The sequence below is a fragment of the Columba livia genome, chromosome 1, assembly GCF_036013475.1.
Source record: "Columba livia isolate bColLiv1 breed racing homer chromosome 1, bColLiv1.pat.W.v2, whole genome shotgun sequence".
Taxonomy (NCBI): Eukaryota; Metazoa; Chordata; class Aves; order Columbiformes; family Columbidae; genus Columba; species Columba livia.
Window position 1 is genome coordinate 9,304,870 of NC_088602.1, and position 27,542 is coordinate 9,332,411.

At 45.3% G+C, this 27,542-nt stretch overlaps 1 protein-coding gene across 1 annotated transcript in view; it reads right to left on the reverse strand.

Annotated features, from left to right (window-relative positions):
* ME3 (malic enzyme 3) overlaps nucleotides 1–27,542 on the reverse strand; it is a 133,451-nt gene that overhangs the window by 54,709 nt on the left and 51,200 nt on the right. The window contains exons 2-3 of the mRNA XM_021298790.2: nucleotides 6,975–7,108; nucleotides 5,310–5,459 (exon numbers count right to left, since the gene is read on the reverse strand). Coding sequence (XP_021154465.2) covers nucleotides 5,310–5,459; nucleotides 6,975–7,108 — 284 coding nt within the window. The remainder of the gene's footprint in view (nucleotides 1–5,309; nucleotides 5,460–6,974; nucleotides 7,109–27,542) is intronic.

A 27,542-nucleotide genomic window follows, 5' to 3' on the forward strand; every position in this document is an offset into this window, starting at 1 on the left:
ACGGACTCTCAACCACAGCCTGAAAACTTTTAGGGCTGGTTGAAGCATTTCCTACAATAACAGTGACTCTTTCTGTTAATGGGAGCAAAGAACAGAGATTCCTCCTTCCTTCCCTTTCAGTGTCTCAGAAAGCTGCAAGCCCTGCTCCGTTACATTTCAATCCTTCCTCCTACCAAGTTTCTGATGAGGAGGAAGGACCCCTGGGCTCTGAAAGGCAAACACTTCCACGTCCCCAGGGTAACCTGTCCTTTGCCTGAAGCTACAATTACGTTATCACTGCTGCCAAAGATAATCAAACCTGCTCTCCCAGGCCTGGAGCAGCTGCCTCTGCTGCTGCACATCCCTGTCACCACGGCAGCACAGCTTCTCGTGCAGCTGGCAGTGACCTGGCCGTCTGGATTACTGATAGTCTGGCCCCAAAAGGATGTGAATCTACCCAGATTTATTATTGAGCCAGATCATTGCACACACGGACGCCTGCAGGCACAAGGGCGGTGGAAAGGAGCAGTGAATATCCAGGGAGGGATCACAGGAGACGCTGCAAAGCCGCGTATTTCAGCCATAGGATCTGCAGCTGTTCAACTCTGCAGGAAATCTCCCGTATGTCTGGGCCACCCCATAGTGTCTGGAATTCCACCTATACGTGATCCAAACCTTGTCACCGTGGGAAGCTATTTCCAGCAATACACTTTGGCCTTGACAATGTGAATGCATCTGGGTGCCCTCACAGCCATTCCAGAACTTGCTAAGACAAACGTGGCAGCAGATTTTTAAACAAAACTACAACCACAAGACCCTGTGGCACAAACTGTGGAGGAGCATAACTTGAGAAGCCTCCAAGAAATGAGCATATTTGCCTGTCCTAGTATTATACCTCTCCTGTACCGGCCACTGTGGCCAACGGGGTCTGTGCTGGGAAAACTCTTTGGAGAGAGTTGCTCTTCTGTTCTGCTTATTTAACACAGTTCAATCACAGAAGAGAGATCCTGACAAGGTCATTTTATCATAAGTGTGACAGAGGTGCTATTGCTTGGTACTTCAACCAGTACTTAAATATTATACAATGATTTCTATTTTTTATTTTAAAAATACAAAATATAAAATAACACTACTTTGGCCTGGCCTGTTGAATGACTTTGTATAAATGAATATTGGTAACTCAGCAGGGAGCTGCTTGGAAGCCCAGATAGGAAAAACGATATTCAGGATAGGACACCTTCCAGCAAAAACTTTGCAGCAATTGGGGGACAGGGCCAGAATGTAATTTTTAATAATCTGATGGTTCCACTTCTATCCCAGTCATTCTAAAACCCTGGGGCTTCATTACATGGGAAGAAGTCTGAGGTCACAGAAAAAGCAAAGCCTGTTTGGAGAATGCAAAGTGACTCCTGAACAGAAAGTCAGTAGGAGTTTGGGAAGGCAGAGACAGGAACCTGCTGGGACACAGGAGCTCTGCCTGGCCCACCAGGAGAAGCTATGGGCAGACTATGGGCACTAGAGACGAACATGCCAAGAGCTGCACATTTGCAAGTCTTTTTTTTCCCCCCCTATAGCTCTTTTTTACTGGTAAACAGAGGAAAGCTGTGTTTTAAGAGAGCTGGTTGGGTAGCTTTTGGAAAGGAATGAACAGCAGGTTCTCCGCTGGCAGAGATGATTCTGAAGCCCTGACCTGGGAGGAGAACTCTGGACAGGTAAAAAGTCCACCCTTAAGAATTTGTACATGGAGACGGGGAAAAGTAGAAGAGGCATTGAGCCCTGCAATCATGGCAGCAGTATCTGGCAAACAAAATCTGCAGCCATGCGAACACTGATAGATGCATTCTGATGAGAGAAGCACTGCTGGACCTCAGAGGGCTATTTTCAGATGCTCTTGTACAAGAGTTGCATTGTAAGCAAGTTACTCATGCTTTCATCTTTCCAGGCTCAATCTTCAAATATAAAGCCAAGCACTACTGGGGCTGAGAAAGATCTCAACACCGGGAAGAAGTTTATCACGTCCACAGGTCGCTAATTGCTGCTGCTGTGGCTGCAGAGAGATTTGTACAATATTCTCTAGACTTCTCACCACAAGCTGTGCTACACGTGCACATCCATCCGTGTTGGAGCACCATGTGTTGTTTCAAAACTGAGATATTTCATCTCTCCTGCCTGATCAACAGCGTGAAATGTGACAGTTTGGATGGAAAGGTAGTGGCAGCAGCAAACACTCAGACCAGCTCCCCGATGCCCAAGTGGCAGCGCTGGGAGATGCGGCGCTCCAGAGGACAGATTTAGAAAGGGTTTGATTCACTGGAGAGACGACCCACAACCAAGAGGACAGAGGTCACAGCGGGACACGTAGCGAGGAGAAACGCTAAACACAATTAAAGAGTGGCACAGATCTGGTGGGGTAATTGTGTCAAAGGAAAGATTTCATGGGTGCAGATGACAGAATGAATTAGAGTGACCACGCCACTCAGAGAGTGCCCCAAAAGGTGAGGGCATGCTGGGACATGTCAGCAAAAGCTAAAAGCTCCAGTCCCCTCCTCGCTGCCAGGCCTCCGTGGCGAAGCGGTGCTCACTCTTCTGTGCTGCAATTCAGGAGAAATGGAGCCAAACAGGAATGGGACAACCTGACAGAACAGCAACCGATACAGGCAAGAAAACCACCAGACTCAATATGATCCCAGTTTTCTACTGGAGAGAGGATGACACTGCCAAAGAACATTTACATTACATACTAAGGGAAAAACGCTTTCTACTTATATGAGAGTTAAGTACCAGAATGGGATTCATAGGGCAGACTTTTTCAGATTTAAAATAAAACATAATCAGTTAATGAACAGGATTATGATAAGGCTTCCTGTGACAGCACGGCAAACCTGAATGGCCTGGACATCCTCTCCAGTTCCAGGCGCTACGTTCTCCCTAAAACAACAGTGAAATACAGGGTGTCTCAAAAAGATGGACCCAATTTCAAAGCAGTGTACAGGGTGTATAAAAAAGATGGACCCAATCTGAAATCACTATATCTCTGCAACCACCACCTGCCCATGAATGAAACTCTTACCACTTGAAAAGGTGGAGCACAGTTTGAAATTATTACTGTGAGATGCCTCTCCCAGCACATTTGCAAATTTTTGTGTAATTGTAACTTGCTGCCATTGTGAAATATACTGCTTTGATATTGGGTCTATCTTTTGGAACACCCTGTATATTTACATGGGTGTCATTTAGTTTTAAAAACCTTTCACTGCAAAAAAAAATTAGAAGAATCAGGCCTTTTAGGCTGCCAGTGCAGCTCAGGATAACAAACATGGGAAGAGGTAGAAACACAAACTTAGATCTTAACTCCTGAGGTCACTGAATCTGCAGGTCCAAATGATTTTAGGATGAAGTGCTGGCCCCCTATCCTGAACTAAGTGCCTTGCAGGCCAGCTCCTGATGGATATAATATGCTTCAGGAGAGAAAATATGCACTTCAAGACAATAAGAGTCAGATTGACAAAAAAGCACATATGAATGCTTCTCATTTTATTCTCATCACTTTACATGATATAATCGCTCTTTTATTTTTGCAACAAAACACTCTTTTGCTAAAACAACCTTGACTAAAACCAAATCTGAGGGTAGGCTGAAATTCACTCTGCATCTTCAGGGAAACAAACTCCCTGCCATGTGAAATTCAGTGTACTAAGGGCATGGTGGTTTGTCCTTTCCCGTGGAAGCCAGAGGCTGGAATCCAGAGCAGCTCCAAGCACAAGTTCAGCAGCAAACCTGTCAGGCTACGAGAACAGATATTCTTACCACATTGGTAAAATACTGTGGGTTTAAAACATGAGAAGAAGGTGAGTTACAGGAAGGGGAATTCTCCAACAGAGAGTCCAGTGTCTGGAAAGAAACCCCTGCTTTCCTGAGGATAACATCAGGGATGGAAAAGAAAAGAAGCGAAGCTCCCACATATTGTTTTAATTTCTTGCAAGGTAAAGGCAGGTTGGGGACAGACCCACAGTGGTTGTACAGCAGGAATCGCTGCTGGGAATCTTGATTAGCTGAGAACCAGGGTCCAACCACAACCTAACTCTAGCACTAAACTATGTCCCTGAGAACCTCATCTAAACCCCTTTTAAACCCCTCCAGGGATGGTGACTCCACCACTTCCCTGGGCAGCCTGTTCCAACGCCTGACAACATTTTCCATGAAGAATTTTTTCCTGATATCCAGTCTAAACCTCCCCTGGCGCAACTTGAGGCCATTTCCTCTTGTTCTCAAGTGTGTCCTAGTGTGCTGGTTCCATCTCTGGTTTCCTCATACACACTGAAGAGGAGGAGATGGATGTGATCAACACAGTTACCTGGGAGAGACAGAAGCTGAAAAGCAATCCTGAGGAGCAGCTCATGTGAGAGAATCAGTGGCTTTAGTAGAAATTTTGATGACAAGCAGGATGCAAGCGTGTTTGCCAAGATAATCTCATCCATAATATGTTATTCACTATTTGCCTCAGGGTCCTCCTGGGATCTTGAAGTTGGTCAGTAGAACTTGTCTCAGTTTCCCCACCTATCACACTACTCTCAGCTGAAACTGTAGTTAAATCTCATGCTTGTGAAATGCTCTTAAAATGGTGTTATTCCACTACTTTGCATATTTCTATAGCAAAAGCTAAAATGTTTATCTGCTTACTGGTACATTTAATGGACATCAAAAGAAAAAAAATGTTTGCAAAGAAAACTGCACCTCACCATTGAATTTTCAAGCCAGGACTAAAATGTATTTCAGGATGCTAATAATGGCTTTATCTAAACATTATCATTAAAAAGAATTATGCAGAAAAGGGCCTTTCAACACAGTACACAGTGTTTAATGTCGCATGAATTTACACAGAACTGCTCTGAGCAGTGAGGCAGGCACAGATGCAGAGCATCATCTCCTGTCAAAATTATTCTTGCGGGGTGGTTTGTGGAAGTGCACACAAAACTTCAAGCTCAGCACAATGCACCCAGAATCCAACAAAGACTCCAAGGCCAGCGCTGCAGAAGGCACTCGGCGCTCCTGAGGCAGCAGATGGGGAGGGTGCAGCCCTAAGTTCAGCTGAGCTGCACAGACTGTACTGCTCTGTTTGAGAACAAAACCGCTCTGTTCGCTGTTTGGAGGAAGAAGGCAGAGCTATTCTCGACTCCCAAGCTCATCATCAAATGTACACACACAAAGCTGGTCCATCTTTTGACGACGGACTGAGTTTTAGATGCCACCCACATAAGGAGGGACTGTCGATACAAAAGGAACATTCACATGAAATTAAAAAAAGGGGCAAGAACAGTCTCTTCACTCACCGTGGTCTCCTGAAAGCGAAACCATAATGCTGACAAGCCAGGCCGACCGTTGGGGTGTAAACGATGGGCATGAATTTCTCGATGTCGGAGGTCAGCACTCGGTAGAAAAGCTTCTCATTCCTGTCTTGTAATGTCATAAGAAAAATATACCTTAAAAGTAAACCAAAATAGATATGTATCAGTTTTTATGGATGTTGGCAGTTTCACAAAAAGTGGTAGCCGGCTCATTCAGGGTGTTCTCAGTTCTCCCAAGCCCTGATGCTCCTCAGTGCTACACCGTGAGCAGACACCTGGAGTAAAATTGCCCAGAGGACCTGACCGGCTCCACCGTCCCCACCAACAGCTCACAAAGACTCGGTAGAGCTGTAAGTCAGACCCATGCTCACCCTCAGAATTTTGGAATTTGCATTAGAAACAAATGCAATGGAAAAGGTCAAAAGCAGACTTCAGAGCTACCTGAGACACAGCAGGACATCGCCTTTATTATCAAAATATATTATGCAGCCTAGGAGATGAAATATGCATATATGTTAATATGCACATTTCAAAGCACTGTATTCCCTAAAATATCTCCACAAGACCTCTCTCTCCATTATCCCACACTCTCAATTACTGAATCACTAAAACCAGAAGGATAGTTAAATTCCATCTTAAAAAAAAAAAAAAAAAGACAAATCCATTAATTTAGAAAATGTTAAATTAGCTTTGTATTCTTAGAGTTGCCCAGACTGATGTGCATCACTGGATTTATATGACCACTTACTGACTGAGAATATGTTACATTTCTCCAAAAATTTTTCTTACTTGAAAATGCTTCATTGAACACTAAGATTGAATTGGTCAAATTGAAGCCAGGAAAATGAAAAACTCAAAAAGTAAAGAGAGATTGCAAATGATTTTCTGTCTGAGAAACTAGTATGAACATAATGACAAACTCTCTTTTGTGCCCAGCACCCAGCCTTGTGGTGTGGCTTCAAAAAGGCCATCACACGCTGCTGACAATATATAATTTAAAAGATTGGCACGGGCATTTGTGACCCAGAAAAGCCAATGCAATTGCTCTACAGGGGAGGAGTCCTGCTGCCTCAGTGCCCAGAGCAACGGTAGCTGAGACAGATGGAGATGCAAACCCCACCGTCCATCATAACAGGAGTCAAACACCATCTTCCATCAGTAATATGAGCAATAGTGGACACAGTGGAAACCGAGGAACAGAAAGATCAGTCATTACACACCATTGCTTTTGGTTTTTAATTTTTTCCTACCAGTTGGCTGGTTCTTTCTGTTCCTCCATCCAGTATTTTAGTGGATATATTGATGTATGCAGTACTTGTGTTCACTCTACCTCCAGCGCTCTGGGCAGGGATCGCCTTTTCATTGTGCACTTGTACCCAAAGTAGAGTGGATTGCCAGGCTAACACCAGAGCTCCCCAGCAATGTGGGGGCAGAAAAAACTCAGTACCATTATTATTTTGGGACTGGGATGTCATGTAATTGAGGGGAAGAAGAATAAACACTCTTGGTGGTGGAGAGTATGGAGAGGTGGGAAAAAGTGACTGAATGAAACCTGTGTGCCTTGAAGCAGGATCTGCAGGTCTTCCTGGGGGCTTTAAAGAACTGAAAATTAAACTGGGGGGAGATGAAAATAAGATAGTTTTTACATACTTCTCTAGATCACTGGATTTTTTCTCGAAGTTTCTCATGACACGGAGGACTTGAACATCCTGGTTCAAGAAGCAAGGAGGAAGGAGGCCATGGATTCCCAGCTGCAGCCTCTCTTCAAGCGTAAAAGCCATTCCCTGGGAAGAAAAGAGGAACGCACATTCAAACAGCACGATATGCACTATCAGATAGGATATCCAAGAGGAAAGCAAGCAAGAACACGCGGCCCCAAGGCCTTGGCTGCAGGGAGTGAGGGGGCTTGGACCACCCGGACCTGACGGCTTCTGTATTAGCAGTCCCAGTGCCAAAAGAGTTTTCATGATTCACAGTCTTTTGCCATTCAAATTTGGTTGGTGTCTACAGTGTATACAACTTTATAGTGTGTACATTCCAAAGGTTTCTTCCACTTTTAGCCTTTTCTTATATTACGTATTTAGGTCTTACCTACTGGTTTCAATGGCCTTCCTGAAAGCACAGCTTTCACAATCCTTTACAAATCACATATCAGGTTTAGAATCACACAATCATTTAGGTTGGAAGAGACTCCCAAGATCACTGGGTTCAACTGTAAACCTAACACTGCCAAGTCCACCACTAAACCATGTCCCTAAGAACCTCATCTATACAATCTTTTAAACACCTTCAGGGATGGTGACTCCACCACTCCCCTGGGCAGCCTGTTCCAATGCCTGACAGCCCTTTCTGGGAAGAAATTTTTCCTAATATCCAATCTAAACATCCTTGGTGCAACTTGGGGCCATTTCCTCTCGTTCTATCACTTGTCACTTGGGAGAAGAGACCAACACCCTCCATGCCACAAACTCCTTTCAGGTAGTTGTAGATGGTTATAAGGTCCCCCCTCAGCCTCCTTTTCTCCAGCTCCAGGTCCCTCAACCACTCCTCATCACACTTGTGCTCCAGACCCCTCACCAGCTCCGTTCCCTTCTCTGAACTCGCTCCAGCACCTCAAGGTCTTTCTTGTCATGAGGGACCCAAAACTGAACACAGGATTTGAGGTTTGTCCTCACCAGTGCCCAGTACAGGGGGACGGTCACTGCCCTGGTCCTGCTGGCCACACTATCCCTGATACAAGCCAGGATGCTGTTGGCCTTGTTGGCTGCCTGGGCACACGGCTGGCTCATGTTCAGCCACTGTTGCTCAACACCCCCAGGTCCTTTTCCTCCAGGCACTTTCCAGCCGCTCTTCCCCAGCCTGTAGCGCTGCCTGGGGTTGTTGTGACCCAAGTGAAGGACCCTCATACAATGGATCTCAGCACAACGATTCAGCCGGTCCAGATCCCTCTGTATGGCCTTCCTACCCTCCAGCAGATCAACACTCTCATCCAACTTGCTGTCATCTGCAAACTTACTAAGGGTGCACTCAATCCCATTGTCCAGATCATTGATAGAGATATTAAACAGAACTGGTTCCAGCACTGAGCCCTGGGGACACCACTCGTGACCAGTCACCAACTGGATTTGGCTCCATTCACCACAACTCTTTGGGCCCGGCCCTCCAGCCAGCTCTTTATCCATCGCAGATACACCCATCCGGGCCATGAGCTGCAGCTTCTCCAGGAGAATGCTGTGGGATATGGTATCAAAGGTTTTACTGAAGTCTAAGTACACAACATCCACAACCTTTTCCTCATCCACTGAATGGGTCACCTTGTCATAGAAGGAGATCAGGTCGGTGAAGCAGGATCTGTCTTTCATAAACCCATGACTGGGCCTGATCACCTGGTTGTCCTACATGTGCCACACGATGGCACTCAGGATGATCTGCTCCATAACCTTCCCTGGCACCGACATCAGACTGACAGACCTGTAATTCCCCAGATCCTCCTTATGGCCCTTCTTCTAGATGGGCATCACATTTGCCAACTTCCAGTTAGCAAAGATCTAGATTTGGACATTAACTCATCACAGTATATCCAACTTACCAACTTCAGTTACCTTCTAGTTTCCCACCAGACACAATGTGTATTAATGGCATATTAGCACTGCAGAAGACAGACATGACATGTAGGATGCTTTCTCAGTGCTGATCTTTTTTCTTGATTCGAGGGGCACATATAGTGCCACAAATCTTGCCAAATAGCTGGCACAGGCCCACAGTTGAGGCTCAAATACTAGATTGTGTGGGATAGCCCTGCTCTTACAGGACAATTTCATCCTTCCTAGGCAGAAGCCTGAGCGTGTCCCGCTCCCGTGCACACAGGGGCTGATGCTCCAAATGACCAGCAGCAGCCTGCACTGGACTCAGCCCGATGAACAGCAACAGTAACGGCATTCTGCAGTCTGGCAAGAAGATTAGAAAAGGACTTAGTCCTTAATTAATGGGATTTCTGCTATGCTGATAGCAGATTAGACAGCAGGACAGAAGGAAACATTTTCAGAAGCGTCTAAGGAGCTTAAATCCTAACGAAAACTTCACCCATAACTAACCAAGTGATTCATACTTTGATGAACAGCTGGCAGTAAAATATTCAAAATCGGTAATTATTGGATTATGTTTACGCAGACACATAAATGCTTGCAGAAGCCTTGACGGGCAGCTTTATGACTACATAGCTGTTGAACTGCTACTTTCTTCCATGGATTTAGTGTTTCTCTAAGACAAATAACTGTTAATAACATTGCACAAGGAAAACTGAGGACATCCCTCGATGAACTTGGTTTTGGCAGCCTCCCGTCACCTCCTGCTGCTTGTTCCTGTCCCCGTGCCATCCCGAGGGTTGTGCCAGCACCAGCATGTGTGCAGTCACACGGTGAATCAGCCAGAGGAAGCACCTGGATTAAAAATAACCAGGTCATTTGAGGTGCGAGCAGCTCCCCTGGCTGACGATACCCCACGGACGGCTCTACAGACACTGGCCGACCTGGGCACAGCCACGGGGGACACCGAGCCGTGACAGAACAAGCAATAGAACAGAGGAAATGGCCTCTAGATGCACCAAGGGAGGTTTAGATTGGATATTAGGAAAAATTGCTTCCCAGAAAGGGCTGTCAGGCATTGGAACAGGCTGGAAATTCTCCTCACTTCTAAATGGTGTGCCTGCTGGTGAAAATGTTCATCAAACTACAGCAGTGATATCAAGTAGGCTATAAAAGGATAGAGGAAAGGACTGAAACTGATTATTCTGTTTGCCAGATTCATGCCTCGTGCATAATGGACACTTTTTTAATCAGTAAATTTTTCACTAGTGCAAGTAAAAAAATAGTCTATTTCAGAAAAGATATTTTCTGCTCTATATCAGGATAGAGTCAAATATTTTCCAAATCTTTGACGTAAGAACGCGGCAGAGAAGTCATTCCTCTTCCAGCCAGCAGACCAGGAGTCAGCAGTTGCCTGGGAGGCACGAGCTCCAGATTTTGCTGTCAAACCCAGAAATGGCATTGAAGTCTCTGTGGTGACTGGTGAATGCTGGACGCAGGACGTGGCTGGTTCTGCTGAAGTGCCCGACATTTCTGGCCCAAATCTCCTTCCTGGACTTGAGAAGCCTTCCCCTAAAGGAGTTTCACAGCAGAACTGGGGCATTCCAACAAGATAAAATTCAAGTTTTTGTGAGTCATTTCGGAATTTAAAAAACCTCAACACATTCCCATCAGAAACCTTGCAACCATCTGTATTCTCCAGACTGAAGGCTTCTGAAATACTAGACCAAGATCAACACTGGAAATCAGCTCTACGTCAGTATTTAGCTTTACACTGATGATATGCTATCATGGCAAGGAAAATACAGCTACTGTGAATGTCGAAGTTTATCTGCAACGAATGGAAAGAAAAAGATACAATTTCAAACTATTTACTTCCTGTGACCTTTGAATACTGAGAACAGATAATGGGAGACAGAAATATTTGGCACTAAATACTCCACTTGCTTGTCTAGAGAGATTCAGATCACAGGTTGGGGGGTCAGGGTCACAGACCTGAGCCCCCTCATCCCCTGGAACAGAAATGAAGCTCAGCAAAAAAAAAAAAAATAGACTGGTGGCAGTTACTTTTCTCAAAGAGAAAGGGATAGAAAAGGCAGAAATGCAGCGTCCTACACATTGCTGCCCCCAACCACTAACAATCTGCTTGAGGTAAAATGGGAAAACCCTCCCTTTTTCAATAGTTTTTCCACCCACTAAAACACTGAAGAGTTTTGATATGTCACCAAATGATTACACGTCCAATACAAGAAATAATCTCTGTAATTTAGCGCATTTATATTCAAAATAACACCATGACACCTTACAGAAACAGCAGTCTGCATGTCTATCACTCACTCACGTGTTTTCTTTTTTATCCAGTGGGTTGGGCTCTGCTTAAATGACATCTCCTGCACCCCAGCATGGCCAGGAGCATCCAGCTTCCCTTTACCCAGGGACAATGGGAGAGCCAGGATGGAATTCCCGCTGCCGTGAAGGTGAAGCACGTGTATTTGGGCACTCACGCTGACACAGGGAATTGGCAATTATCTAATTAACACTTAAAGAACTAACACTTGACACTTAAAGAACTAACCCTACCCCACATCACTAAAGATGAGAGAGCTGATCCTTTAACCCGCATCACTATTGCCTAGCCTTGCTTAGCTCTGTGTAACTTATTGTACAAGAAACAGGGCTTCACTGATGCCTTGCAAAGATAATAATCCTTGGGTGTATCCTTGGGTGAACTAGATAACAGAAACTTGTGCACAGGACAGGAGATACGCCAGTTTTAACCAACTCATCACGCTGGACCAAAGGTGACCGTGTACAGAGAAAGAGGACCCGGGTTCACCATCACTGCGCAGCTGCAACCAGGAGGAGCCGGAGGTGGAGACTATGGAAATGGTCTCCTAGAACCCATACTGTAATAAGAACCGCCTTCTCGGGGACAGGTTATGAATATGTATAGGCGTTCCTAAAACTTTCATGAATATGTAACACTTTAATGTATTTAACAACGCTCACAGCTACTGTAATTTTACACACGTATTAGGTGAAATGATTCCCCGTGTGTACGGCGTCATAAATAAATACATACCTTCCTTATAACCTCAAGGGTTGTAAGGTCATTTCCACACCTCAGCGCTTTAGTCCCTCTTTTTTTTTCCTTTTAGGAGGAACTCACCAGGCTGAAAAGTGTTCAGCAATGAGCTGGGAAATCTCTTGAAATGGTATTGGGAATTAATGTAATAATTAATAAGATTGAACAGGGTCAAAAAGGAGTGTGGGGTTGTAGAGTGGTTGATCTGCGCAGCTTGGGCTGGAAAGGACATTCATGCACAATTCTTCTCATCACTTAGTTTCTGGCTACTTTTTTAGGTTTGCATAGCACCAGGAGTCCAGTTTCCAGTGCTAACTCACTATTTCAACACACAGCAAATGCAAGACTGAAGCAGAATTTTAAGCTATTGGGAGATCCATGTGCACAAATGTACGATTTTGGATTGCAAGAGCAGCTTAAACTGTTTAAACCCAACCACAGTCGTAGTGTTAACAGCACAGTCACACCAATATACGGCATCTCTAGCCCACCGCGCTTTTGCACTTACTGCATCCGAATGATCTACACCAGAATAAGCATCTTCATACTGGAGTGACTGCAACCGCGCGTGGTGAGGCAGTCGCTGCCTTCACAACCAGTTAAATCTCCACAACACCTTAAAGCACAGAGCTGGTCCATCAGCCGGTGGCTCCGTGGCAGGGCCGGGAGTGGAGCAGAAATGGCCTGGCCGAACTTTGAAGGCTGCTCTCTGAAGTTTCTCGGAAGGTCTCGGAGCAGGACCCCTGGGTGAAGCGCTTATATTCACTGAAACAGCACAGCGTGAAACGAATTTGGAAACACATTCTGCCCCAGATCAAAAGCTGGAATTCACTGAGGTGTTGCTATGCTTAAGATTAAAGCCTTTGGGGTTGGATTTTTTTATTTTCTTTTTTAAGGCAGCCTGAAAGCCATATTGTACCACTCTTTTTCTGCTCTTGAAAGGTCTAACAATTAGACGGTGAGCCACAGCCCGGCAGAGCCAAAGCCAGGTGCTCCGATTCATTTTTAAATGGGTGGGAAATGAGTTGCCGTGGAGAGGGCAGATGCTATGTCACTACCCAAAAACAAAGGCGAAAATATCGGCTGCCCACAAGGCTTCACGCTATGTAGGGGCTGAAAGAGGGGGTTTGTGCTGAATTGCTGCAAAGAACCTCGAATGCTTCTTTCCTCATGGCTGACAGCACCAAGGCTGCTGTGTGGCAGCTCCCTTTTTGTAGCTCAAGCCCAAAAAAGCCACTTATTTCAGAAACTGAAGGGTGAGGCCAATTCACAGATAATGATTAGTTTTATCACCGCCCACACTCTCCAGCAGGGAGAAGGAGTTGTTTTGCTTAGAGATGAACACAAGCAAGAGGAATGCAGGCATGGTTTAGCCTTATAACTTACCCAGCATACATCAAACATAGGTGGGAACAAACACAGAATGTAGTTCCTAGGGTATCAGAAAATTGTTGTTAAGGCCATGGGGGTTTAATCAAGGGCTGAATTATAAGGCTTCCCTACTGCAAAACATGCAGAGCCCACTGCAGCTCACACCACCTCCAGCTGCTCAGCATCTTTCTGGAGCAAAGTCTTGTTTTACCGCATCTTTCCATATCCCTGTGCTCCAGAGTGTGACTGGCAACCACAGCACAGGGCTGTGGGGTGGCCTGCATGGCCAGACCCAAGGGTTCATGCAGTTTGTACTGTCCCAGGCCTTTGTCCTCCATGATGCCAGGACTCAAGCTGTGGTTTTCAGGCAGCCTTTGGGACCACTATCCCTCATCCACGCAACTGAGAGTTGGCCTGGCTGTCTCTGAGCTGAATAAACAAGGATGAGAGAACATCTCCCAACCTTTTAGAAAGACCCTGAAGCAGGGAACTGCCTAGTCTGACAAGAGCTGAGTGCTGGAAGGGGACAGGGGGAAATACAGACACACAGGGAGCACCACTGCAGGCTGCAAGAGCTGCCACAGCTCATCCGCGTCTCCTTTATAATTAGTATGTTAAACCACAGAGTCACAGAGTGGTTGGGGTTGGAAGGGGCCTCTGGAGATCATCCAGTCCAACCCACCTGCTAAAGCAGGTTCAGCAGAGCAGATCACACAGGAATGTGTCCAGGTGGGTTTGAATGTCTCCATAGAAGGAGACTCCACAGCCTCTCTGGGCAGCCTGTTCCAGGGCTCTGGCACCTCGAAGCAAAGAAGTTTCTCCTCATACTCAGATGGAACCTCCTGTGCTTCAGCCTGTGCCTGTTGCCCCTCATCCTGTCATTGGGCACCACTGAAAGGAGTCTGGTCCATCCTCTTGACACCCACCCTTGAGATATTTATAAACACTGATGAGATCTCCTCTCAGCTTCTCCAGGCTGAACAGACCCAGCTCTCTCAGTCTGTCTTCACAAGAAAGATGCTCCAGACCCCTCAACATCTCCCTTGTCCTTCTTAAACTGGGGAGCCCAGAACTGGATGCAACAGCCATGCTATGGAAGTCCTAATAGTCAGGGACCTTAATAAGCTTATCCCCTAGAGATTTTCCTTGTAATGAGTTTTCCATAGATATTCACACCTGTCAAATTTTACAGCCGGGATGTACTTTGACTATCTGCAAGGAAAAGTTCCTCCCATAAGGGGTCAGTGCCAGAAGCTGAACTAATCCCCATGAGACGGCACACGGGGGCTGGGGAGCAGAGAGCAACGGCAGAAAACATTGATTTTCTACAATGTGAAAGATTTTCACAGTATCACAGTATGTTTGGGATTGGAAGGGACCTCCGAAGATCATCTAGTCTATTTTTCTAGAAAGGTCACATCCTACTGTGGCCTCCTCGGCTCTGGCTGACTTGGTAACGCTCTTCACAATGCTCCTTCTCAGCTACTCACGAATTTGTCCTGGCATGGATGGGCTGCCACAGGCCCTGTCCTGCACTGCATCCCACCCTGGAAAAGCAGCATTTAAAATATTATTTGAATAAAAAGAGGGAAGAAAGCATACGGGATGGTAATCCTTAAGTTTACCCTCTTAAATGTCTTGTAGCTTCTTCTTTCCTTTAATCTGTGTGTGTGTGTGTGTGTGTGTGTGTTTAAGCTTGGAAAAAACCCAAACCCATGATGCTCTGGGGTGTTTGGAAGACATCGTTTCACGTCTTTTCTGAAACCTGGAAAGATTCCCCCCTGTGCCTTGGCAGCAGTTATTGCTGGGCAAACCTTTTGTTGACTGTGATTTACAAACTCTCCTCACAATGTCCAGGCCTCTTTCTGGGTTCAAAATCAATAGATGAAAAAATTCCACACTCTTGTCCATCCCCTTTGTTACAAAGTGACATAATCATGGATTTCCGATCCTTTCATATCGTTGTTCCTTCCTCCCACGGAGTCTGGGAATGCTAAAAAAATCTCCGAGACAAAGATAATCAAGCAACTTAACTTCATGTTTCTTTCAGTTCCTGGGGAACCATCTTTTATGAGGTCCACTAATTCAATTACAACATAAGTTGTCTCTACTATTAATGAGGTTTTACCAGTAACTGTTTTGCTTTGTGGAAGTGACTTCATTTCACTGGATTAGAGGGACATATTTCTATTATTTTTCTAATTTTTACCTTGTCTTAACCACAGTGAGTTGATTTACACCCAGGTAAGAGTGAGCAGAACTGGAACGTGACAAAGTCCCTGTGCCAGAATCCTCAGTGACCAGGGACCTGATCCTGCCCGTACCTCACAGATGTCAGGACATCCCTGACAGGCATGTGACGAGCAAGACGTGACAGGGTCACAGACAAGGAGAAGCAAAGCCATGCTGTTCCCACATGTCACAGGAGGTTTACCTCAATAAACAAACTTATAAGCCTTCAGGGTTTTATCCATTAATCCATGGGAAGAACTTCAGTGCGAAGTTCCTCAAGGCCTGCACTGTGATTTCAGACTGCAGGGGTACAGCTCTATACCGAGGAGACTGAGGGGTGACTTCATTAATGTTTACAAATATATAGAGGGTGAGTGTCAGGAGGATGGAGCCAGGCTCTTCTCAGTGACAACCAATGGTAGGACGAGGGGTAATGGGTTCAAACTGGAACACAAGAGGTTCCACTTCAATTTGAGAAGAAACTCCTTCTCAGTGAGGGTATCAGAGCCTGGAACAGGCTGCCCAGGGGGTTGTGGAGTCTCCTTCTCTGGAGACATTCAAACCCACCTGGACACCTTCCTGTGTAACCTCATCTGGGTGTTCCTGCTCCGGCAGGGGGATTGGACTGGGTGAGCTTTCGAGGTCCCTTCCAATCCCTGACAGTCTGTGATTATGTGAATTTAGCAGAGAGCTCATTAATTTCCCACATTTTACCAGCCTCCAGGGCAGCAATTTTTCCTCCACAGAAAAAAAACCCCAAACACTAAACACTAAAAAATCCATATGCTAGAAATTACAGGTGTTTTGTCTGCAAACAAGAGTCTGACACATTGAGAAAAACAGATTTTTAAAACTGAGCTAGACAAACTTCCCCAAAACCAGGTGGTTTGGCAGGCTGGTTTTGTCAAGGATCTATGAACACTGCAGATGGTTAAAAACAGCATCATTGCCCTATTGATAAGAAAGGTGGAGACAGATAATTAATGCCAAGTAAGAGGTGACAAGATACAGCTGGGTTTTTTTAAGAAACACAAATTTTTGGCCAAATTCAATGCCTTCTGTCTTCCCACAAAGCAATATTAAGGTCCTCACAGAGTTCTAGCCAAGCCTTCAGTGAGAAATAGATGAGGCTGATATTTCTTTTGACTTTGACAAGATTCAGAAATGTCTTTACACACACGAAGCATCTAAATTCAAGCTTTAGTGTCTTTCGGTAAAGGAGGAGAGCAAAATCACTTTATGGAGAATGTGAGACAGCCATGCTACAGGAAAACTTGGTGTAACAAGGAAAAACACGGAGAAATCTTGAGAAATTAGTAGAAGCAACAGAGGAACACAGAGTCCCAAAGGGGTTGTGACACGTGGATGAACTTAAACAGCAGAGGAAAAGACTGTTCCTGCCTGGATGAGCTTAAAACACGACACACTCACTGGCTGCCTCTTCATGTACGGTGAAATACTTGGTCGAGAAGGAAGGGCTGATGGAGCCAGCACTAATGAGGACACATGGGCTCGTGCCACAGCCAAGCGCATGGGCAGATTCCTGAGGAGAACCCCACATTCTCAGCCCCCTGTCAAAAAATATCCTGTGTGATCCTGGCACACAGATCCCAGTGGATTGGCGCCCTGACTCCCAGGAAAATGAAGACACTCTGGTGTCTCCTCCACGTGACTCCCAGCCTCCCTGTGTCATTCCATGTGTTTTACATCCACCACTGTCACACCTTTGCATGCCAGTTGGCGAGTGAATCGAGCTGGTCCAGGATGGAAATAAGAAGTTTGTAGTCCACATGGCCACCCATCTCAGCTGGGGGGATGTTATTCTTTCACCTCATGGGGAGAAGGAACAGGGTAAAATCAGTTTCTGCAGGAGTTCTGCCAAGCGAAAAACCAGTATTTCTGTCAGAGTACGGCAGTTTCTGTGATGCTGCAGACACACATTTCTCCCAAATATGATGCTTCCCCTCGACAGGAAGAATTTAGTATAAATTACAATGCTTGCATTCCTAAGTCTATGAAAACCAGCCCTCATCCTCGATTTGGACACGCAAATACGTCTGAGAACAAAGATCAAGGCAATTTTAAGGTTTATATGTGATCCAAAACATTAAAAGAATACAGTATTAAAAGCCAGATTTACAATGGCTGGAAACTTCTTCCACTGTACAGGCAGCTGGTGATGTGAATTGTGGTTGCACATAACTTGGGTTTGGTGCTACAGAAAGCACTAACTTCCTTTCCAGGTCCCAGCAAATTACATAAAGTGAGGCTTGTGTGGTTACTGCTCGCACGCAAACTGCATCACGCTGTGGGTTTGGAGGCTGGGAGTCTCTGCAACTTGTATCTCTGTTCCTATTGCTACTCCAGCAAAGGAGGATGCTTCAAATGTAAGGTTGGAGCTGGGTTACAGAATCACAGAGTGGTTGGGGTTGGAAGGGACCTCTGGAGATCATCCAGCCCAACCCACCTGCTAAAGCAGGTTCACCAGAGCAGATCACACAGGAATGTGTCCAGGTGGGTTTGAATGTCTCCAGAGAAGGAGACTCCACAGCCTCTCTGGGCAGCCTGTTCCAGGGCTCTGGCACCTCAAAGTAAAGAAGTTTCTCTTCATACTCAGAGGGAACCTCCTGTGCTTCAGTCTGTGCCTGTTGCCCCTCATTGTATCGTTGGGCACCACTGAAAGGAATCTGGTCCATCCTCTTGATACCTGCCTTGAGATACTTACAAACATTGATGAGACCCCCCCTCAGTCTTCTCCAGGCTGAACCATTACAGTTCATGGATGATTTCTAATGGCTGTATTTGGTTGAATTGCACTGAAAAGCCACAGAACAAGCTGTTTCACAAGAAAAACAACTGGTTGGGAGCTTAATGCGAATGAAACCAAGAGTGGTTTTATCACTGACATTATCGGAGCTGATTTCTCCACTGAACCATTCATATGTCCTTATATGCTTCTACCAAAGCTCTCTAGAAAGGAACCATCAGCAGCAGCTTCTTGAGCAGTACCAAATGCTCTCTGCGTGTTCCTCTCTAACCCAGGACAAGCAGGTTTGGCTTCTGAAGCACAGCTTTGATAGCTTTTTAATGAGATGTAACATATGCCTGCTTCTGAGCACTATGGGCCAGTTGAGATGCTTAGAAACCATTCAGATACCCCCTCAGATAAAAGATTTTAGAGAAAGGCAATGTTTTCCTTTAAAAATTTGGAAGGTGAGAAAGAAAGAAGGCTCTAAATAAGAAACCTATCATGTCAGTAAAACAAACGCGCTAGAAAAAACACCACTAAGCTCTCCTCTGATTACAAAACCACCACGTAAGACAACTAAACATGCAGGTAAGTGCAGAGCATCCAACAGGAAATCTGCGTGAGCCTCTGTTTCCCATGCAAGTGCTTTGTGCTGATTTTGTTTTTCCCTCACCGCTCTGCATTCCATCCACGCTGTGAGGTTGTTCACAGACTTTACTCAATGCTTATGCTGGGGTTCGACAGCGATATTGCAGCTCTCATGATGTGTATGGGGCCAAGGCACAGAGCTGCCCATCACGGTGCCCACCGGCACTGCCAATCCCACCAGCCGACAGACATATGGCACTCTAGAGATTGTCCCCTGGAAGGCAAGAGGAGACCTTCATGCTGCTTCCATTTGGCAGCTCACCTTGGAATTTATCTGCGCTTTGCAGCATGATGATGTTTTTCTTCTCGCCTCTCAGCCTTCCATGGACTGAGTCCTCCAATAGTCTTATTTTTTCTCTCAGGGCATTAAGCACCTTCCTTCCCTCTCTTTACTCCAGCATTTCTACAACCGTATTTCACAAACCCCCTTTTTAACACTGACAGGTAGCTAAAGCTGTATGCATGCACACACACACATATATATATGTAGCACAAAGGCATGTCCTTATGCAATCCAGCCTCCAGCCAGCCCTGGGATGATCTCCGTGCCGACCTCAGGAGCTGTTGTTTCATCAAGCACATGTTCTGCTTAAATGCTAAAATCAGTCATCCAACTGTCCAAACTACTTTTGGCACCAGCAGGAGAGCAGCTAGCCTACCGTGACCACCCTCTGACCTGGCCCCTCATCCTCCTCCTCCTCCTCATCTGAATATTTTAATTCAATTTCTTCTTTCCTTTTTAACGCAGAGAGGAAAAAGGAAGACGCACGAAGGGCTCACATACGTGCGATCTGACCTTTCGTGTCTGCAGCTCTCACCACCTTTGTGTGCACTCTCCTGCTATCTTGGTCTGTTGTCAACTTGATTCCAGCTGTCTCTAAATTACACGCAGTCAAACGCACAGCGCTCGGCACGCTTGGCCCCGACACTGCAGCATCTGGCCTGCAATTTGTACAATAACACAAATACAAAATGTTACATCCTTTCTATCAACCTTCTCCCCCAGGACCTCTAAATATTCTTCCAGTGATATAGTCCTTTTATTGTCTGCTTTCTCTGCTCCTCAAAATTTCAGCTCTGTTTTTTTTTTTCATATGGTGTGAGCAGAACTATGTTCAAATATTCCAGGTGGCAAAATACCCCTAATTTCATACAAGCGCTTAAATTTTTATCACCTTCTTGAGATTGAGCTTAACCACCTCCAGTTTCAAAAGCACCCGCTGCACTAGAAAGATAGATAGACTAGACTATAAATCAAAAACTTATAAAGTTCCCGAGATTTTTCCAAAAAAGTTAAGAAACGAAGACTCCCATCATCCTCTTCCAACTGTTTTTAATCAAGGACAGTATGAAACAAGTTATCCAAGTTCAGAACGGGGTGGGGGAAAGAAGTACAATTACTCTGAGATGAAATTTAAAGATTAAAACCGTTTTGATTCCCTGAAAGTCCAACAAATATTTCTGTGGAACAGGAACTGCAGCAAGATATTATAAAATATTGATGTCAGTTTGCATCATGCGTGACCACTCGTTGGTCAGGAGAGCTGAACTGCTCATTATTACCAGGAAGCTGTAAATCGCCCCTTTGGCAAACCTTCAAATGGGTTCAGAAAAAATAAAAGGTTCTGTTCTTCATTCCTTTAGATGCTATAACTTAAAATGCAAATAATATTGTTCTTGGCACGGCTGCTGGCCGTCCACCCCAGCACAACGACTCCAGCCTCTCCGAGCCTGGATGAGTATTGTCCAAGGCCAACGCAGCAGCTTCCTTCCTCCAGCAGAACACCTATTCTTCTGTAACCGAAACAATTTGGCTAAATGACGCAAAGATGAAGCGTGACTGCAGGAAGGGTAACAAACACAGTCCAGGCTCCTGGAATACACAAGCATTATCACAGAATTGGTCACGGGAGGTGACTGTCCCGCTCTGCTCTGCATTGGTGCAGCCTCACCTGGAGCACTGTGTGCAGGTCTGGACACCACACTACAAAAAGGATATTAAGTTGCTGGAGAGTGTCCAGAAGAGGCTACGAAGCTGGGGAAGGGTTTGGAGGGGAAGACATATGAGGAGCAGCTAAAGTCACTGGGTTTGTTCAGCCTGGAGGAGACTGAGGGGAGAGCTCATGGCGGCTACAGCTTCCTCACAAGGGGAGGAGGAGGGGCAGGGCTGAGCTCTTCTCTCTGGTGACCAGTGACAGAACCTGAGGGAATGGCAGGAAGATGTGCCAGGGGAGGTTTAGGTTGGACATTCAGAAAAGGTTCTTCACCCAGAGGGTGCTGGACACTGGAACAGGCTCCCCAGGGAGGTGTCACGGCCCCAAGCCTGACAGTGTTCAAGAAGAGACTGGACAACGTCCTCAGACACACGGTGTGAACTGTGGGGTTGTCCTGTGCAGGGACAGGAGTTGGACTCAATGATCCTTGTGGGTCCCTTCCAACTGAGGACATTGTATGACTCTATAAAATAATTTGCTATATAATTGATCAGGAGAAGGCAATGGCTAAAGCGCTGATTTCACTCATGCACCTTTGTTAGGAGACACCAGCTGATGCATCAAACCTCCAAACCTGCCATTCAAAGTTGGGTTTCAACTTAGTATTAATAATACCTGCCTTGCTGAAAGGGCATGGTGTGGTGTGGGAGCGCTGGAGGCTGCACAGAGCAGGAAGGCTGAAGTGACCTTCACTCATGATCTGCTGTGAAAGACCCGAATGCAGGACAACAGAACTGCCACCGATTCCGTTTTCTTCCAAACCAGCTGATGATCCTGGGCACATATTTGGGAACAGACCTCTTAAAACTCAGGTTACAGTCCAGGTTTTTGATTCTCTTCTGCCTGGCACCACAGTCATGCAGTGACACCAGAAAAAAGCAAGTGTAAAGTGACTTTGAACTTGCTCAGTGTTGGAAATAATTGAAAGGGCTGGAGAATTAGGCCCTGGATATTCAGAGCTGAAAAGCCAGATGGAGACACTATTACAGCCTTTTGATATTTAAAGGGGGCTTATAAGAAAGACAAAAAGAGACTTTCGCCAGGACCTGTAGCGACTGGACAAGGGGTAATGGGTTTAAACTGAGAGTAGATTTCAGATTAAGATTGAAGGAAGAAATTCTTCCAAATGAGGGTGGTGAGGCACTGGAACAGGCTGCCCAGAGAAGCTGTGGATGCCCCATCCCTGGAAGTGTTCAAGGCCAGGTTGGACGGGGCTTTGAGCAACCTGGTCTGGTTGAAGGTGTCCCTGCCCAGGGCAGGGGGGTTGGAACTGGATGAACTTTAAGGTTCCCTCCAACCCAAACCATCCTGGGGAAAAAAAGGCTGCGTTTTGTCATCAGTATGATTTTGTCAGTTCTCAATGGCTATTTGATATTTTATTGGACACAGTAAATTGGTCTTCTTCCTGGGGCTGAAACACAGGTCTAAAAAGTTATCACATTGTCCATAAAATCTGAGAGAGGGAGCACCCACTCCTGAAGTTGTTGGGTTACTGTTTCGTATAGAACAAAACCCAAAAATCACAGTCTGCTTTATTATCCTTTACAATAAAACACAGGTGTCAGAGTATGTGTCCATATGGCATGTCTTTTGTGTGTTTAATAAAGCTTTGTCTTCTGTTCCATCAGTATATAGAAATGCTGACTTTGCCAGGTCAGTTCTTAACCAATATAATTTACTTCTGGCCATGTCTTTGCCTTGCTGCCACACAACAACATCCCTTCCCAGCCCAGGAGAAGAGGTCAGCAGTTTTGACTGACCCATCCATTATTGGTGTTGGTGAATGAAAGGATGGTCTCAGAGGGAAGGCGTGAAGCTGAACAGCACACCAGGGAGTTATTTAACTGTTATTTTAAGGATGCACATAAAACTGCATCAACAACCTCTTCAGTAAAACCATGCTCTGGACAAAGGTCCAGGATCCCAGAGATGGGATTCCAGTTATGATACATGTGTAAGCAAAGCAACAGTGTTTTTTTTTTGTTGGTTGAAACAACCTAACAGCAATTTAAGATGAACAGCTATTGTTGCAGCAGTACATGTGTGATACTACATCCTTGTGCCTGAAAACTTGCCTGAGAGCAGCAGAGTAGCTGGCAAAGCCCATGTGATGTTTACCTGAGGAAGGGGAAATCTCTACATGACGGAGCTGTTCCAGTCCCTCTGGATGCAGAACTCAGTACGGGATGTCAGTGAGAGGCAGCAACGGGCTTTTCCTTCACCGAGCTGCACAGATTGGTGCTGATACCATTGGGATCTGCTTGGGGAAGATGTTTTCTGCTGGGAAGCCCAAATCAGGGCAGCAAAAGGAGAACCTCAGAGCAAGGTCTCTTGCAGTTGTTAATGCCACCATGTCTTAAACTCAGTAGTTCCAGAGGATCATATCCTGCAGCTCTGAAAGGCTGTAATGACAATGGAAGTATCATACTGAGTCCCGAGTCAACCAGCTGGTTAAGAAACAAGCTTGACACATTTCCTAGACCTTTCTGCCAAAAACAATGTGATAAAAACAAAACCAGAATGGGATGGACAGGGGGAAAATAAGCAGTCAATGGTTAGGAACAGTACAGCTCTCTAGGACCATGCAGTGGTTGAGAGGAAGCCCGTGGGATGCCCCAGCCCCATGGCAGGGCCAGCACTACCCCAGACCTGACTCGGTTCCTCCAGCACCCATGGGAGCTCCCAGGGAAAGTCACTTGGACACCGGATTTTCCAAGTTCAATTGCATTTTCACTCATAACAAAATTTCTACCGCTTTATTACAGTAGATGTAGTTTGCTCATTCAGTCCCATCTCTCTCTCTGCTGATTTTACTTCACGGAATATGCAAAAAAAGTTAAGTGGCAGAGCTGAGAGTCAATGCTTGATTATCTTGTGGAATTTGCTCTTTCTAGGATGTATCATTTGGGGCTTCCAGGAATGCCAGTGAACGTTGTGTTTGGGCTGCAGTAGTCACACACTGTCATCTTATTTCCTGCAATGATTTCCTGAAGCAAGGTTTCTGTTTTTTTTCTAGCTGGTATTAGATGTGTGCATGTCAGAAACTAAGGAAACAAATACTGTCAGTGCCAAATCTGCAGGATGAACCTTTCTGCTACTTCACCACACAATAAAGAAAACTTGCCACTAGAAACTGGTTACTTTCACAGTTATTAGTAACTCAGGTTACCTTCAAGAAAATGTTCTGTGTACAAATAACGTCAGCGATAAATAGAGGATCCTTCAAACGTATCTAATGGCAGTTCCCATGTGTTTGTTGCTCTGGGCTGCGACAGGGAACTCGGAGATAGATCACAAAACAACTCCGGCTGGCAGCGAGTGGCCATCTGCTCCCTCCAGCCTTATGGTCAGGTTTCCAGGGATCAATGTTAAACCTTGGCTCTTGCTTTTTTTAAATACATCAATGGACTGAACTCTTGGTAATACAGACTGAATTCTGATATAGCGCTTGATCTCTGAACTGCCACAGTGTCTGGTTTTCTGAGACAGAGCAGATATCACATCCCAGGGCGAGTTATGTGTGCAAGCTGCATATAGCTTCTTCACAAGGGGAGGAGGAGGGGCAGGGCTGAGCTCTTCTCTCTGGTGACCGGTGACAGAACCCGAGGGAATGGCAGGAAGATGTGCCAGGGGAGGTTTAGGTTGGACATTAGGAAAAGGTTCTTCACCCAGAGGGTGCTGGACACTGGAACAGGCTCCCCAGGGAGGTGTCACGGCCCCAAGCCTGACAGTGTTCAAGAAGAGACTGGACAACGTCCTCAGACACACGGTGTGAACTGTGGGGTTGTCCTGTGCAGGGACAGGAGTTGGACTCAATGATCCTTGTGGGTCCTTCCAACTCAGGACATTCCCTGATTCTATGATATCCAGCTCTGGAAGAAGCTTTCAGACAAAGTCTCGCAGATCCAGGGTGTGACATTCTAGAAATGACCCTTCAGCAGCTATACCGCCCACAACTTAAAGCTACCTTTTATTCCTAAAGCTCTGTCGACTTAACCCTCCAAAAGCACAGAACACAAGGATGAGAGCCTCACCACAGAGAGAGCCCGGGGTCCCTGAAGGAACGAGGGCAGCATGTCTGTGGTGGAGTCTCAGGATGACAATCAGTGATATGAAGATCAAAGATGAGCAGCTATGAGGATCTAAAGCCAAAAGGGCTGAGTTAATCCTTCTGCCAGAATAAATGTCAAACATGAGATCTTTAAAGCCAACTTCAGAAGTTCATCTGAAAGCTATCTCTTCTGCTCAAGGCCTGCAGTTTTGTTCTGAGCTTAACGCAGGCCTTTGTTCAGCAGCAGGCTAGGCTGGAAATGATGAATTTAGGCATTTAGGCCATGCAAAACCCTGCCCTGTATGTACTGAAAAGGAAAAAAAAGTGGACTAAGCTTTCTTTGTTCCTTAACCAGAGGGTTTGGCTTAGCACTCAGCCTAGTCCTTCCTTCCAGCTTAAGACAAATTGGATTCCAATGGTAAAACCCTGGCTCCAGTGTATCACACAGCAAAGCTCACGTTGATTCCAGAGCAGATCAGGTATGATAAGACTTCGGGATTTGTTTGCTAGACAAAAACACGAATTTAAATAACAACAATTATGCCATTATTATTTAAAAATAAAACCTTTAAATGCAAGTTGAAGTGATGACAAGACATACCAAGGTTTAATCACATTAAATCTGTGAGATCCTGTGAGGAGCAGGGAGTTGGACTCCATGATCCTTACGGATGCCTTCCAACTTGAGAGATTCTGTGGTTCTATGACATTATAGACTTACAGTTTTAAAAGTAAAGATAACCTCTGTAACAAAATAAGTGTTACGTTATTAAGCTCCATTTCTTGGAAGGAAAACTGATGCTTTTTAAATTTACATAGAATCAGCAAAGTCCAGTATCAGGTACTGTATGTAATAAACACCACTGAAGTACACTCTTCCAAACATAAATCCTTTCACTTCTGCTGCTCTGAAATCATAGAATCATGGAATCATTTTGACTGGAAGAGACCTCAGGATCATCCAGTCCAACCATAACCTAACTAACTCTGGCACTAAACCATGTCCCTAAGAACCTTGTCTAAACCCCTTTTAAACCCCTCCAGGGATGGTGACTCCCCCACTGCCCTGGGCAGCCTGTTCCAATGCCTGACAACCCTTTCCAGGAAGAATTTTTTCCTAATATCCAATCTAAACCTGCCCCTGGTGCAACTTGAGGCCATTTCCTCTTGTCCAATCACTTGCTACTTGGAGGAAGAGACCAACCCCTGCCATGCTACAACCTCCTTTTACCTTAATGTCTTTGGATGTGAGTTTAGTGAGCAGGTGCAATATTTTCCCTCCTTTTGGGCTAGCCACAAAATAGGAAAACCGACTCACATTTCCTAAAGGAGAAATGATTTCCTTCTCCATTTATTTACCAAAACAGAACCAAGAATCAAATCTACCGAATCAAAATGAAAACAAAATGTTCATTTCCTAAATGAAAATAGAGCCATATTTTCCAAGGGTATTCAGGTACTTGTAGATGCAGAAATATATTTACTGAGATAATCAAAGATAGGATAAGTCTCTAATTTGCATTGTGTTCAGACCTTGGCAATTTAATGTAGCACTGCCTAAATACCTCTGTAACTCTGACTGGAAAGGTAACAAGAAACTACAAATTCTCTAGTGGCTGTTAGTATTTTATTTACTTTACAAATTTGCTTTTCTGAATAAAGTAAAATTTTTTTAAGGGTGCTTGGCTATACAAAAAGAATAAAATCAATTCAAAATTGTTTTCACAGGGAGCTCTAATTTCTAGTCAAAGAGCCCTAACAGAAATCCAGAGTAAAAGCATCTAGAAAAGTCAAAAAGAAGAGCATGTATTAATCGATCTAGACAAGCTACATGACTGCTGAAGCAAAAACAAAGTTGTGGGGCTGCCTTCTGATAACAAAATCTTGCTTACAGACAAACACAAGCATAAGAGTTGCCAGCCAGGGAGAAAGAACATTTAGGAAAACTAGGGGAAAACACAAACCCAGGTTTCCTGCTTGCCACAGGTTGGCCCATCTCAGCCCAGTGAGCCAACAAGATCATTTACTCCAGCTGGATGCTGTTTCTGCACCACCGTGTTGTAACAGGTGAGTTGTCTCCACTACAGGTTGTCACTTCACAGAATCCCAGAATGTCAGGGATTGGAAGGGACCTCAAAAGATCATCCAGTCCAATCCCCCTGCTGGAGCAGGAACACCCAGATGAGGTTACACAGGAAGGTGTCCAGGCGGGTTTGAATGTCTGCAGAGAAGGAGACTCCACAACCCCCCTGGTCAGCCTGTTCCAGTGTCTGTCACCCTCACTGAGAAGAAGTTTCTTCTCAAATTGAAGCGGAACCTTTTGTGTTCCAGTTTGTACCCATTACCCCTTGTCCTATCATTGGTTGTCACCGAGAAGAGCCTGGCTCCATCCTCCTGACACTCACCCTTTATATATCTGTAAACATTAATAAGGTCACCCCTCAGTCTCCTCCAAGCTAAAGAGCCCCAGCTCCCTCAGCCTTTTAACTTCATTCAGGGGGTTA